The following is a 14,584-nucleotide window of genomic DNA, read 5'->3' on the forward strand; positions in this document are numbered from 1 at the left end:
GTTGGATGAAGCGGCCCGGACCGACATTACGCGTACGCTTACGCGAGACTGGTTCTACCGACGTGCTTTGCACACAGGTGGTTGAACTAGGTAACGAGATTGAACTAGGTATTGAGATACCGACGATCAAATCTCGGGCAAGTAACATACCGATGACAAAGGGAACAACGTATGTTGTTATGCGGTTTGACCGATAAAGATCTTCGTAGAATATGTAGGAGCCAATATGAGCATCCAGGTTCCGCTATTGGTTATTGACCGGAGACGTGTCTCGGTCATGTCTACATTGTTCTCGAACCCGTAGGGTCCGCACGCTTAAAGTTTCGGTGACGATTGTATTATGAGTTTTTTGTGTTTTGATGCACCAAAGGTTGTTTGGAGTCCCGGATGTGATCACGGACATGACGAGGAGTCTCGAAATGGTCGAGACGTAAAGATCGATATATTGGACGACTATGTTCGGACACCGGAATGGTTTCAGGGAGTTTCAGACATATACCGGAGTACCGGGGGGTTACCGGAACCCCCCGGGGAGTTTAATGGGCCAAGATGGGCCTTAGTGGAGAAGAGGAGGGGCGGCTAGGGCTGGCCGCGCGCCCCCTCCCCCTCTAGTCTGAATTGGACAAGGAGGGGGGGCGCCCCCTTTCCTTCCCCCTCTCTCCTTCCCTTCCTTTCCCCCTCCTACTCCAACTAGGAAAAGAGGGAGTCCTACTCCCGGTGGGAGTAGGACTCCTCCCTGGCGCGCCCTCCCCTGGTCGGCCGCCTCCTCCCTCCTGGTCCTTTATATACGGGGGCAGGGGGGCACCTCTAAACACAACAATTCATCTCTTGATCTCTTAGCCATGTGCGGTGCCACCTCCACCATATTCCGCCTCGATCATATCATAGCGGTGCTTAGGCGAAGCCCTGCGTCCATAGCATCATCATCACCGTCACCACGCCGTCGTGCTGACGGAACTCTCCCGTGAAGCTCTGCTGGATCGGAGTTCGCAGGACGTCATCGAGCTGAACGTGTGCTGAACTCGGAGGTGCCGTACGTTCGGTACTTGGATCGGTCGGATCGTGAAGACGTACGACTACATCAACCGCGTTGTGCTAACGCTTCCGCTTTCGGTCTACGAGGGTACGTGGACAACACTCCCCCTCTCGTTGCTATGCATCACCATGATCCTGTGTGTGCGTAGGATTTTTTTTAAATTACTACGTTCCCCAACATGTTGACCTTCTTCGAGCTTGCTAACTCTCAATCCCTCCATGGATTCTTGCTAGTTTTTGGGGGAAAAGAGAGGGGAGATCTAGATCCACATTTTCACCAGTCACTTTCTCCTCTATGTGAGGGGAACCCTTTGGATCTAGATCTTGGAGTTCTCTGTGTTCTCTTCTTGTTCTTCCGCTCATCTTCCTCCCTAGCATTAGTTGCTTCGGTGGGATTTGAGAGAGAAGGACTTGGGCACTCCGTGTGCCCTTGCAATTGTATTTGGTGCATCGGTTTGAGTTCTCCACGTGATACGTGGAAGTTACAAGTTGAGAAGCTTATTACTCTTGGGTGCTTGGTACCCTTGAGCTTGTTCCTCTTGGGTGCTTGGGCGCCCTAGACGGTTGGTGGTGTTCGGAGCTCAATCATTGTGGTGTAAAGCTCCGGACAAGCGTCGGGGTCTCCAATTAGGTTGTGGAGATCGCCCCGAGCAATTTGACGGGTACCGGTGACCGCCCTCAAGGGTTGCCAAAGTGTACGGGTTCGGTGACCGCCCCCAAGGGTTGCCATTTGTACGGGTTCGGTGACCGCCCTCAAGGGTCCCTTAGTGGAATCACGACATCTTGCATTGTGCGAGGGCGTGAGGAGATTACGGTGGCCCTAGTGGCTTCTTGGGGAGCATTGTGCCTCCACACCGCTCCAAACGGATATTAGCATCCGCAAGGGTGTGAACTTCGGGATACATCGTCGTCTCCGCGTGCCTCGGTTATCTCTTACCCGAGCCCTTTTACTTATGCACTTTACTTTGTGATAGCAATAGTGTTTCATGTTATATATCTTGCTATCACATAGTTGTTTATCTTGCTTAGCGTAAGTTGTTGGTGCACATAGGTGAGCCTAGTTGTTTTAGTTTTTGTGCTTGTCAAATTAACCGTTAGGTTTATTCTGCATTTGTTCAAGCCTAAACCGTAATTATTTTAAAGCGCCTATTCACACCCCCTCTAGGCGACATCCACGATCTTTCACACTAACCAGTTCCAGACCAATTTTATTTTTGTTCTTCCAAGTTGGAAGGGCATCCGTCGCCAGACGCCAAGCAAAATAGCGGAGTATCCGGCCTAGTATCAAGCAGAGACCCTCTGCGATAAGCCAACTCACAATGTGTCTCATACAGTCATACTAGAGGAAATTAATACAGTTTTATGTTAAACGTGATGTGGGTGTAACATTAATGTGAAATATTAGAAGTTACATAAATGAACAAAATCCAGGTAGTTAAGTTCACACAAAATAAACATTAGAAGAATCAGCATCATGGTACATCACTATGTACGAAATAGTGTGCATAGTAGGATCAATTACCTACAACAGGTGGTAATTGCTCCTACTATGATTTAGTTTTCTTTCAAATGCATTTTGGAGCTCTGATTTTGTCTAGGGCAACTTGCAAGTAGCAATGGGCAATGAAACATATTTAGTCCATTTCTAACCGCCAAACCTGTAGCAATTTCTTTGTTTTTGGCCGAGGCCCAGAACAACAACACATCTCCAACACAGCTAAGCAAAGCTTAGGCTGACTGGTACACTATAATTCAGACAAGAGTCAAACTGCTATCTGCAGCAACAAATTAAATCTTTGCCCTCTGTGCAAAAATTAATCTCTGCTTAGGTGTTGATATCTGCATCAAAAACCATAGAAATTCCCGACCATGTACACATCCGAGGAAGCGACAAGCCGCCATCTTCTCCGAACCGTTGTGCTGCCTCCGTCTCTCCCACCGGAGCCACCATAGCCTCATATTTGCAAGTACGAGGGTCAGGAGAAGTGACTCGGTTTTTCTTTTGGTGTAACAATTCTGTCTGTCGCACGGGTAGAATTCACAAGATGGGGGAGAGGATTTTACCCAGGTAGAACCCGGCGGCTTGAGACGGGATATGCCAGGGAGTAAAACCAGCCAGGTTTGTAAAGCTGACAAGGATTGAAGGGATTATTCAACCGAGTTTCGACCCCAATCCCAGACGAGGCAGTGCTAACCAAACAAGGCCAAGGGGGAAATCCCATTGGGATGCCGAGGTATGGCGAGAGAAAGGTGCATATGTATATGCACCTTAGTTTTTCCAAGCATACAATATATGCAATGTTTTTGCAATCCCCAACTCCTCTTCCTTGACATGTCAAATAGAATAATAAAATGTATATGCAAACTAAGACTACCAGCTATTTCAACAAGAAAATTACAAACTTTACAACGGAGCGGCAAGCCACACTGGCATAGCACAAGCCACGGGCATTGTGCCTGCAACCTAAAGTATGCTATGGGTCCTCTTTGCAGAGATTTGGCAAGATAAGCTACATTTTCGACTGAACCAAGCGGGCGGCACTTCAGTCACTTGTCCAAGATGACCCCACTACAGCATCATATATAAATCGGCTTCACATCATTGGCCCCAAAGCTTAATCCACAGGAAGGACATCTTCGCTGGCGGTTTCGAAGTAACTTCTGTATACAGTCATTGCAGAAAAGATGGTAGCACTTGGTGATCACGACCTAAACGGCACCGAAGAACGGGTTGTCAGACTTGATATGGTGACCAAGGTTATAGGAAATGAAGGCAGCACTATTCACCTCTTTCTGTCGGTCGCTGCAGACACCACACTTCAATATTCCCCTGTACTCATTGACCTCCTGACGAACCTTTTCCAACAACGACGAGGCTTCTGTCTTCACTCTAAGAGAACTAGCTTTCCTTGACATCGATTCCAAGTCATCCTCAATTCTCCTCTTACTAAACCTGGAAAACATCATTCAACTTGTGACACGAAGAACTCTGGAAGTCATATGGAGTATGGAGAGAATAAATCTCTGTAAACAATTACCTATCCTTCTCTAGTTCTACAAGCAACCCAGCAACTTCTAGTCGATTCCTCCCGACCTTGGCTTGTACTTCGTCCATTGACTGTCTCAATTGTTGAGCCTCTCCCTGTACATCCACCAGCTTTCGTTGAGAATTGCCTGAAGATACAGAATGTCGCCGTCCATCCTCTGAAAGTCTCCCTATCTGCTCTGACCAAACTTTTAACTGCAAATGGGCAAGGAAAAACATGTGTTCAGCACTCCCTAAAATATGATGTTCTCCCTTTTATGCGTTAAAATTTACCTTGTCGTCTAACTGGGCAACTTTATCTTTGTAGAGATCCATCAAGCTCTTTGCCTGCCGTAAATTCCTGCTCAGGTTGAATACCTCTAAATGCAAATTATCCTGTGCATGTTTCACCTTAACACCTTCCATAAAGATCTGTAGTAACATGTAAACATAAGATGGTGCAATACAGGTCACTGTTCAAAAAGATTCTTATACTTCTATCTCTGACAAATAAAGATAAACATGACTCTAGAATGACCATGGTTGATTTTTCTTATGAAAGCTATGTTGATTAATCAGCCAAATATGCGCACACATTACTAATTTGAAGTTTTCTACACAGCTTCAGTATGTAGCACCACACCTTCTCTCTGCTGTATAACCGTAGCTGTCATTTGTTGCTGAACAGAAGATGGGAATGTAGGCAGACTGACCACAACAAAAACATTATACTTATTTTAAAGATATTGCTCCATCCAACTTGAGCATGTGTTCACCATTTAGACAGACCATCATGCCAGTAGGTGTTAAGAACGATGCTTGGACCAGTCAGTAGAAATAAAATGATAAAATATTATGTTGCAGAATAGTACAACTGACTAGCTGGCAACAAAATGACATGGAAGATAATGTTGCCAAAGAAAATGGAACAGATTCTTGTGCTTTTGCGCAAAGTATGCCAGTTTCTGCTCCCTGCACGACCAAATCAAGAGTCATCATTGACCTTTGCTTGTGTTATCCATCTATTACCATACCAGTTTGTCACATCAACAAGAGATCAGCACTAATCCCACAGTGGCAGCATTGGCATGTTACTTCCATAAAAGACGATTGGCACAGGAAGGATCAGTTCCATAGAAGTAGATATAGAAAATAGCAAATTGTATTGGACTCACGGCCTTGTCTCAGACTCTCAGTCAACCCCCTCATATTGCCTTTTATTTCTCCAGCCACCTAGATTTATCTCAGTCTGGATCAAAACCCACTTCCGAAGTGGTCTGGAACTGTCTGGGTGCCACTGGTTATTGGCTCAAAGTATATATATCGTTTGCATCTCCTCTTTTCTCCCATCTTCCTCCCTCCTCTATCCCCTTCTCTTTCTTGTCTGTCTTCCTCTCCAAGCAGTATGGGAATGCTTTGGATGCCATCTTAGCGCGTCTTCTCCCTTACAGCTGCTGCAGATCAGAAGGAAGCGGCATGGAGAAGGGTAGGCTACACAGATGGAGAGGCAGGCAATGTCCTAAATTTTCAAGCAGAAGAAAGGTGAGCATGGTGATTCACGGCAAGGCCATCAACTCAAGTAGTGATGCTGATAGCTTTGGTTAGGGCGGGGTCAATGGCCTTCAGGCATTGACAAGGATACAAGATGTTTATTGTGTTGTCCTGGTTCAAAAAGCAGAGAGGAAGGATGCCACACTAATTCTGCCACACACACACACAGGGTCCACATGGTTGGCATTAGGGCGGTGCATATCTATACCAAACGGAAAAACCAAACCAGAAAAAACCATGCTGAACCAAAACAAAAGGTTTGGTTAGTCCAGTTTTGTAAACACAAAGGAGTTAGTGGACTAGGCCAGAGAGCTTGTATTCAGCTTGTAAGTGGTCGTGTGTGCTCATGAAATCAAGCCTAAGTTGATACTCGCAGAAGGGAACTTGAAGCCTGCTATTTGGTTATGTGTCTTGAAAGTCTGCTAATTTGTGTTACAAATCATCTGGCATGTAGAGCACAACTTGAGTAATTATCCATGCTCAAAACAGAATTCTGTTGAAGTCTAGTACCAATATGTCTTTGGTTTCAACAAAAAAACCAGGGGGTTAATCTGCCATGCTCGAAAGAAAAATATGATGCTCCAGCTCTACGTTTTTTGTTAATCTGATGTCAGGAGATTATAATGCTCTGGTGGGTATCACGACAAAATTACCATTACCGACATGAAAACCTGGATAAGATCATGGTGGCAATCTAAACCTTCTAGTTGCATATTTAAGTTACTGTTGGCATGTAGTTATGGGAACTGAAGTAAAAAACAAGCTTTAAGTGAAACCAAAGTCATCGTGAACATAAGTAGGTGGTTTTAAGATTACACTAATTAATGTTGAAGACAAGGATACATCAACATGAACACAGAACAGCAACTGAGTCCATAAAATTACCTTTGTATTGTGGTCATCTCTCTCGATAATTTGCTGTAGCAATTGTTGATTTTGTGTTTGTATATCTTCATATGCTTGCCCAATACTCTGAAATGTCAAAAATAAGCATTTCTAGAATGCTGATTTTCTGTATTTTTACGAAGATGTAGAGATGAAACATACCTCAATCTCTGACAGGTACGCTTCACCTTCTTCATGTTTTGATTTCAATAATTCAGATAAACTACCAATATCCCTGTAACGCACAGGAAATTCACCAGTAAGCACCTTTTTCACCAGTAAAAATAGATGACGTATCCAGCTTCTGCCTACTTCAACACATGTGATGGCATATCACAGCGAAGTGTAGAGATTCCAAATATCCAGTAGAGAAACTACATCAGAAAAGTATAAATAAAATGTACCTTCTGGCACTCTCCATCTTCCCCCTTAATTCAGCAATCTCAGATTCACCACTTGCTAGTCTCTGCTGAGACATTGCTTCAGCTTCAATGGCTGCCTTAACACGCTGTTCTAGCCTACTCTCATCAAGAGAAGATTTGAGGCTATGGACATGAGCCCATTCACAATATTCTCTATCTTTGGACTCCAGCAAATCTCTGTCACAAAACAATAAGGGGTGGACATCAGAACAGTAGAAGTTTGTTTTAGTAGGACTACTGAATTTGGTACGTACGTACTAAACAACGTTTAAAAGCTCAATACATTATTTTCGGATGATCTGATCTCTAGACTAATGGAGAACAAACATAGTGGAATACGATAAATTTTAGAAGTAGTTTCATGAAAGATTTCTGCTGTAATAAAACCACCTTGAATCAGTAGAATCGCGTTTATACATTTCCACAAAGAGCTTCAACTCGCAATTCATTTGCCTTAGTTCACAAACCTACACAGCATGTGAATTCAATGGTTTAAGAATTCATAAAAACAACATGAATGGAAATTAAAGAAACTACCTAAACAAGCCATCGCCTGATGGCTGGTGAAGACAATGGAATCCAAAAAAAATTCTAGTTAAATCAGCAATTTTTTAATATCGGTACCCTGGATCGTAGATCCCTTGTCTCAGATCCAGCATCAGCAGACCTACATAATGATTCGTTGATAGTGTGCTCCTGTAAAGCACAAAATGAATAGCTTAAATTGAACTGAAACAGTCACAAAACACTCATAAACTTCTTCAACAAGACCGTATAAAGAAATTTACCTTTCTAGCCAGAATATCAGAAACAGAGTGAACTTCGGCTCGCAAAGAATGCAATTCTGAAGCATCATCCTTGCACTTGGATAATTCAGTTTGCATAGCACCCATTTCTCCTGGCAGTGATGACACCAGCGCTTTAAATTCTGATATGATTTGGTTCCGACCTGAACATTGAAAGTGTTTACTTATTTATATTTGGACATGGCCAGAAGAGAATAACTCAATGTTGTTAGCAAAGTCAAATCAGAATCATCATACCAGGTTCTCTCGAAGATTTTTCAAGTTTCAGCGCAAGCATATTCTTTTCATCAACTACTTTCTCCCGATTCTGTTTTAAAACTGCAATGCTTGACTCACAATTCAGAGATACCCTATGAGGAATTCCAGACAGATCAACTTTTACATTAACTTCCCTTTCTTGCCATATCAATTTATCCTTATTAACCTGAAAAGGCAAGCAGAAGCTTAGCCAAACATAACATACATAGCTGAGGCTCTTTGCTACATGACATGTAAATTATGCTGAGCAGTAACCACCTGTAATTTCTCTAATAGCGTTCGGCAGTGGTCCAACTCTGCTTGTGACTTTTGGAGTTGATCCTTCAGAACTTGGAAAGCTTTTGAAGAAGAAATGCTCTTAAAATCCATCAAAGTGTTCTGGTCATAAATAATAAATTACAAAGGTGAGGCATGCAAGAATATTTTATGAAACACATCTTTCTTTACTCTAAGATTGACTCCAACGTGGAATCTCAATTAAGCCATGTTATCATTGAAATAGTAGCCAATAGATCAAACTCAAATAAAATATTAACCTCAGATAAAGTAATTAAACGATGCTTGATTAGGCATCTTTTAGTTGAGAGGATGGAAAATCAAAAATATAGATTTCACGAAAAAATATCTCTTTTCGAACATCTGTATGTCACCCCCTGGAGACTACAGATAATCTAGGGTTACATTCGTTAGTGTTGGTACTTGGTAGGAAAGCAAATCCAAAAAAGCTGCAGCAAAGCACGGGTGGAAAAACTAGTACTACATATCAACCCTGGAACAACACTAAAAAATGTGGAACAGCGTTACTTCACTTGGTATTGGCACACCTAAACAAGCCGCGTGCAAACCTGGAAGGTAGACAACTTGTTCAAAATTTCAATTCTATCTTCATGAAGTCTCCTTATTTCCACCAAACGTTGTGAAATCAGATCCTGATCCAAATAACAGAGCAAGCTACATTAGGTTCAGGCAAACATAGGCAACACTGGAAGTTAAAAAAAACTTAATATTTACCGTAAACTCCTTGTGACATGCCTCTAGATCCTGCAATTCCTTTTGTTTGTCTCTGACATTATCCTCAGGCAAGCTTTTATTTCCTAAAGTTGGAAATAAGATTGGAGTTCCATGTGTAGGGTCTCCCTGTGCTTTGAGGACTGCCAATTTGTGGTTGCTTTCTTCCAACTCAGCAACAGCACTTGCCAACTCCTCTTGAAAAGTTAAAAACATCTCAGTCAAGTCGATTTGACGATCCTTAACATTAGTTGCAAATAGCATCATAGGAACATATATACTGTGCAAACATTGTCTAAATAGTTCCTCGCGTCTAATCAGTCTGAAGGGCCACTGTGTGACTAGGTTGGTCTAGTATGCAATACGGTTGAAGTGATCCGATTAATCCTCAAAAACAAGGATCAGCGTATTATTGTTGCGTAAGTACAGAAATCTTAGCAGAACAAAATAAACATTCCTACCTAGCCACTATATCTCATCCTGGCTCAGTCCAGCATGCAGTGTGCTTCCAGTGAGGGAACCCCCGGCTCTGCCTCTCTCGCATATCCAGATCTCTTTTCCAGTCGCCTCTTTGTCCCAATCCAGCTGAGATCTCTCCATTCCTTCTGATCTCTCTCCAACTCTCTCCTGTCTATTATATATCCTCTCTCAACCCCTCTCTTCCCTCTCATCTCCATTCATCCTCTCTAAACCTTCCTATTATCAATGTCTGACCAGAGGTAGGAACCGGTAGCAACTACGTGAAGACAAGAACAGCAGACAAGTGAAGAAGGTTGTGGTGGTAGGAACACGTCGAGGGATTGTCGGTGGGAAGGGATTTAAGGAGAGTGGGTGGTTAGATATTGATAGATTTGGTGGAAAGGATGATGCGGCGGCATATCAGAAGGGTATTGGCAGGTATGAAAGATGGCAAAATAATATATATAATAAGGTATTAACAATCTGTCGTATGTAGCCATATCTACGTATGTAAAGCATCTCGTGTTTAAGCAAAGATACCTTTAAGGCGTTTCTGTTCGGCTTTGCTTCGAGTGTTTAAATATCTCTCTTCGTGGTGCTTCTCTGTTAACCGCCTGTGCTTCAAGTGGAGATCACTAAGTTCTTGTATGGCATCATTAAGCTGTAGTGACAACTCAGTACCAGTAGTTCGCAGTTCCCTACTACGCTCTGCAGTGAAGAAACAAAGTAAGGTAACTTTACCAAAGGGGTATGGAATTTTCAGTCCTTTAGCTGTAATTAATAAAAAAATATTACCAAGGAAATGTGAAGAACAAACCATTTTCAGGTAATGCAGCAAAGAGATCTAACAGCGACTTCTTATTTGCATGCCATGAAGCATTTGATGAGAACAATATATTCTGCAGCACATCAGTAGTTGACGAGTGTACATGGTTTTCCAAATGGCAACCTGAACTTTCTGTGGCACCTGTCTCGACAAGTCTGCTAAGGAAGTCCTTGTCTTTTGGGATGCATGCGCCATCTGAATAGGAAATTGGAAACTAAATCTTGTAATATTTGGCACAATATCTAAGTTTAGAATATTTCACAACCACCAGGATAAACCAAATACAATAAAGTGCAAGCTTCATAGATTGAAAAAAAAAACTTCATGCAGACCGTAACAAGAGTGGAGAAGACACATATACTGCTTCCATTACAACTTTTTATACATGAAGAAAAAATAATTATTAGCTGACAATCAAATCAATTCAGGTAAGAAGAAAGTCATACCTGTAGACACGTTGCTAGGACCTGCACTGCAGGAAGGATTTTGAAATCCACTTTTGCAAACAGAAATAGCCTTCAAATCTCTCACAAGCTGTTCAAGTATAGCATTTACCGTAAAGAAAAGGAAGACTTGTGGTATTTTGCAGTAACAACAAGGTTGGTTTTAGCTTACATGCTCCCAAGACTTGTTAGCTAGATCTTGGGTCTCGTGGTGAGCCTTCTGTTTCTGCTTGAGATCGTCAAATTTACCCTCGAGGGCATGGTACTCAAACTTATGGACAGCTAGCTGTTCTGAAAGCTTTTGGTTTCTGTATTTAAGTACAGCAAAATCAAGCTGCCAACCAGGAAGAAAGTTACAAGTTAACACCAAATATAGAAATATACAGAAGAATTAATGAAATTGCAGTGTAGAAAAGGCACAAAAAGGAAATCCGGTTTATGAGCATGGCTTGGCAATATTGCTGTAATGAACGATGCAAGAACAAAATCTGCAGAAGAAAGTATGGCAAATAATAGAAGTGCATTAATGATCATATATCTGTTTTGTGCATCCATATGCACAGTGGTCTAAACATCGCAACATACACCAAATAGAGCTATATTTAAAATGCAAGCAGCAATTTATATCCAATTTTTGCAAAGGTACATGTTATTGTATCCTCAATCATCTCTCTAAATGCATGCTAGATTTGCTTCCATGGCGACACGGCTTTTACCATATATATATAACACCAACCATGTCTTGAACAATTTCAGCAAGACTTTTTAGGTCTAACTCAGGGAGGCAACATGTAAAGTTGTACAGTACACTTTGCAGTGAGATAAAGTTACGATTGACAAATGCAGATTTGACAACTGTTCATGCATATGTCAGTAGGCTGCCCATGCAACGCTCCAAGGTAAACTCTGAATGCAAGCAGGCTGGCTAATCCGGTAAAACCGGATATGCCCAAGGTAAAATAACTTGTATTGCGATCTGAGAAGCTCCTGAACTAACCTGGCAATGTCGCCGACCCCGGCTACCTAATGTCCCGGCGACACAGCTTTTACTATATAACACCAATCATGCCCTGAACAATTTCAGCAACACTTTTTAGGTCTAACTAAGGGAGACAACATGTAAAGTTGTACAGTACACTTTGCAGTTAGATAAAGTTACGATTGGACAAATGCGGATTTGACAACCATTCATGCGTATGTCAGTACGCTGCACATGCAACGCTCCAAGGTAAATCCTGCACACAAGCAGGCTGGCCAATCGGTAAAACCAGATATGCCAAAGGTAAAAGAACTTATATTGCGATCTGAGAAGCTCCTGAACTAACCTGGCAATGTCACTGAACTCAGCTACCTAATAAAGGATACAAATAAAACTAAAGTAGCAAGCCTTTACAAACCAGCCTACGGCAAGCAAGCGTGAACTACTTGACAACTTGAAATGAGGAGTGTACCTTCTTGTCGTGAACAATAGCGGACTGCCTAAAGACTCTAAATGAGGTGTATATCTAACAAGAAGACAATTAGGTCTAACTAAGGCAAGAAGAGAAGTTATGCATCAAACTTTACAGCGAGGTAAAATTGTGGTTGAAAAAGTATGGACATGCAAACCGTTATAGTGGGACACGCATGCAAGGGGCAACTGGATTGCCAAAACCAGCTTAAACAGACATGTAGCTCTAGGTAAAATGACTCTTTTTGTGAGGTAATAACTGTTATTGAGATTTCAGAAGCTCCTATAGATTCATGAACTACCCTGGCAAGGTCGTTGACCTGGACTACCTTATGCACGATCGAAACAGTTGAAGTAACAAGTCATCACACAGTTGCCTACCTTAACAATAGTGAACTACTTAGAGACTTCGAATGATGCGTATACCTTCTTGTCGTCAGAGGAAGGCGGAAGCGCTGGGCGCTTGGCGGGAGATACAAAGGAGTCAGAGAGCCGCCGCTTCTGATCGGGCTCACCGGTGCTGCCCATAGGTCCAGGCCTGACCAGCTGTCCCGCCTCGTCCAATCCGCCGCATGCGGAGTACACCAAACTCAGAAAAACCCGAACCAATCCTCACGACAACACCAGCCCAACCCGACGCCACAACCCAAACCCTACCCGACCACGCGATGAATCAGAAGCAGCAATTCGTGAGGGTTTGCTCGCGGAACGGAGCCAAGGGGAATTGGTAACTGTACTGTGCGGCTTAATTTGGGATTACAGGTGGTCAGATCAAATCGAGGAGATGAGAGGGTGAAATTAGCGGTAGTTTTGGTGTGCAGTGCGTATGCGTGTACTGTGTGAAGAGTCTAGGCTCTAGAGATTGGAGAGGAAGAGGGAGGGGAGGAGGAAGAGACGGAGAGCAGAAAAAGGTCATTTTACCTAGGGCTATAAGTCTGTTTAAGTCGGTTTTGGCAATCCAGTTGCGCCTTGCATGCGTGTCCCACTATAATGGTTGGCAACTTGGCATGCCCATACTTGTTCAGCTGCAATTTTATCTCACTGCAAAGTTTGGTGCACAACTTCTCTTCTTGCCTTAGTTAGACCTAAAGGGTGAAATTGCATACAACTCAGCAATGTGTGAAAGTGCATACAAGTCAGCAATGCTGGTCAATAGTACAAACACCACCAAGTTTCCAAAAAGATTAAAATCTATTATGAACAAAAAGGGACATCTTCTAAAAGCAGTGCACTTGCCAGTTAGTTATAATTGCAGATGATTCCTGACTACTAATTCTTGACTGCAATCATGTCATTTTCTACAGCATCTTTTTTTCCCCTTCATAGGAACAAATATTCCAATTAAGAATAGTGCAAAATAACAGGCAGTATTGAGCATGTAGTGGCATAAGCTTCACAATGTACCTTTCACCATGAGAATCTATCTACCTAACTATATATGCTGGATATCATTTCCAGAGGAAAAAAAATGAGATGTTGCACATTATTTAGCTCTGGCATCAGTCGGAAGATAATTCAAGCAATCTTGTAAAAAACTTGTTTCACTCACCATGGGAAAAGCAAACTTCAGGAGGGGATGCAGAGGTGAGCTTCAGGTGGACAGGGCGCACCGAGGCGGATGCAGGGCATTAGGGGAGCGGCGAGACGAAGAGCGCCGTGAGATGGACGGTGCGGAGAGATGCAGGGCGCGGCGAGGCGGCGCCGGGTGGCAGTAGCTGCAGGGGGTGAGGAGAGGCGTGATGAGCTGGTGGAGGGGTTGCTGAAGATGGGGAGGAGAGCTGGTGGGTGGGGGTTGCTGGAGAGGGGGAGGCCGGCGATGGGCGGCGGCGCGGGGTGAGGAGAGGCGGGTCGCGGTGGCGGGGTTGCTGCAGGGGGGGCGAGGAGGAGGAGGCCGGCGACGGGCGGCGGCGCTAGGTGAAGAGGTTGCTGCAGGGGAGGGGGGAGGTCGATGGCGGGTGGCGCCGGCGGCGGAGCTGGGTGAGGAGACGCAGGCCGCGCTCGGGGCGAGGAAAGCAGGCTGGTGGATTAGGTTTTTTTTAGTGTCTATACTATATTCATCAGCTAGCTCATTTCATTGGGCATCGGTCAGATTCTCATTTTCCAACCCAGAAGCATGGACCCACATATCATACCGTTCTTAATTCTCTTACTTGGAAGAGCCAAGTAGAAGACCCTAGATAACAGGTAATCCCTCCCTTCTTCTCCCAAAGCGACGGAACCTGAGAGGTTTTGTTTTCGTCCCTTGCGTGACGGTTGATTCTGTGGCGATTTCTTGGGCGACTCCGTCCACGTCCTAGGGTTTCTTCGCCGGAGATCCAACTGCCGCTGGAGATTGGTGTTCCTAGCCGCGCCAATTGTCATCCTCGAGATCGTGTGGGTTCTGAGGGTTGGCGATCCATTCGCTAGTTCCGCTGGT

General features: G+C 43.6%; 1 protein-coding gene across 3 annotated transcripts; it reads right to left on the reverse strand.

Moving 5' to 3' along the window:
* Window positions 1-3,336: 3,336 nt before the first annotated feature.
* On the reverse strand, window positions 3,337-14,230 carry LOC109768098 (E3 ubiquitin-protein ligase BRE1-like 1). Of its 3 annotated transcripts, XM_020326827.4 has the most exons (20): window positions 13,718-14,190; window positions 12,595-13,253; window positions 10,891-11,052; window positions 10,722-10,809; window positions 10,267-10,470; window positions 9,990-10,157; window positions 8,994-9,187; window positions 8,828-8,911; window positions 8,241-8,360; window positions 7,962-8,148; window positions 7,707-7,867; window positions 7,543-7,614; window positions 7,309-7,385; window positions 6,901-7,095; window positions 6,659-6,731; window positions 6,497-6,583; window positions 4,355-4,492; window positions 4,074-4,276; window positions 3,823-3,988; window positions 3,337-3,744 (listed from the first exon to the last, which is right to left on the reverse strand). In XM_020326827.4, exons 2-20 carry the CDS (start codon window positions 12,694-12,696, stop codon window positions 3,613-3,615), a joined length of 2,613 nt encoding a protein of 870 aa, XP_020182416.1. In that variant the 5' UTR covers window positions 12,697-13,253; window positions 13,718-14,190; the 3' UTR covers window positions 3,337-3,612. The 3 variants fall into 3 exon arrangements, 2 of the variants coding, with proteins under 2 accessions (XP_020182416.1, XP_020182419.1); XR_012205395.1 differs by lacking the exon at window positions 13,718-14,190 and having other exon boundaries at window positions 4,355-5,579; window positions 12,595-12,964; XM_020326830.4 differs by lacking the exon at window positions 12,595-13,253 and having other exon boundaries at window positions 13,718-14,230.
* Window positions 14,231-14,584: the final 354 nt, after the last annotated feature.

This window comes from Aegilops tauschii, chromosome 3 (assembly GCF_002575655.3).
Source record: "Aegilops tauschii subsp. strangulata cultivar AL8/78 chromosome 3, Aet v6.0, whole genome shotgun sequence".
In the NCBI taxonomy this organism is placed as follows: Eukaryota; Viridiplantae; Streptophyta; class Magnoliopsida; order Poales; family Poaceae; genus Aegilops; species Aegilops tauschii.

Coding starts and splice junctions, on each gene's coding strand:
- LOC109768098 (XM_020326827.4), bottom strand. CDS start 12,696: ATGGGCAGCACCGGTGAGCCCGATCAGAAGCGGCGGCTCTCTGACTCC. Junction 10,471..10,721: donor TCCTAGCAACGTGTCTACAG/GTATGACTTTCT, acceptor TTTCCTATTCAG/ATGGCGCATGCATCCCAAAA. Junction 8,149..8,240: donor CGCTATTAGAGAAATTACAG/GTGGTTACTGCT, acceptor TTGCCTTTTCAG/GTTAATAAGGATAAATTGAT.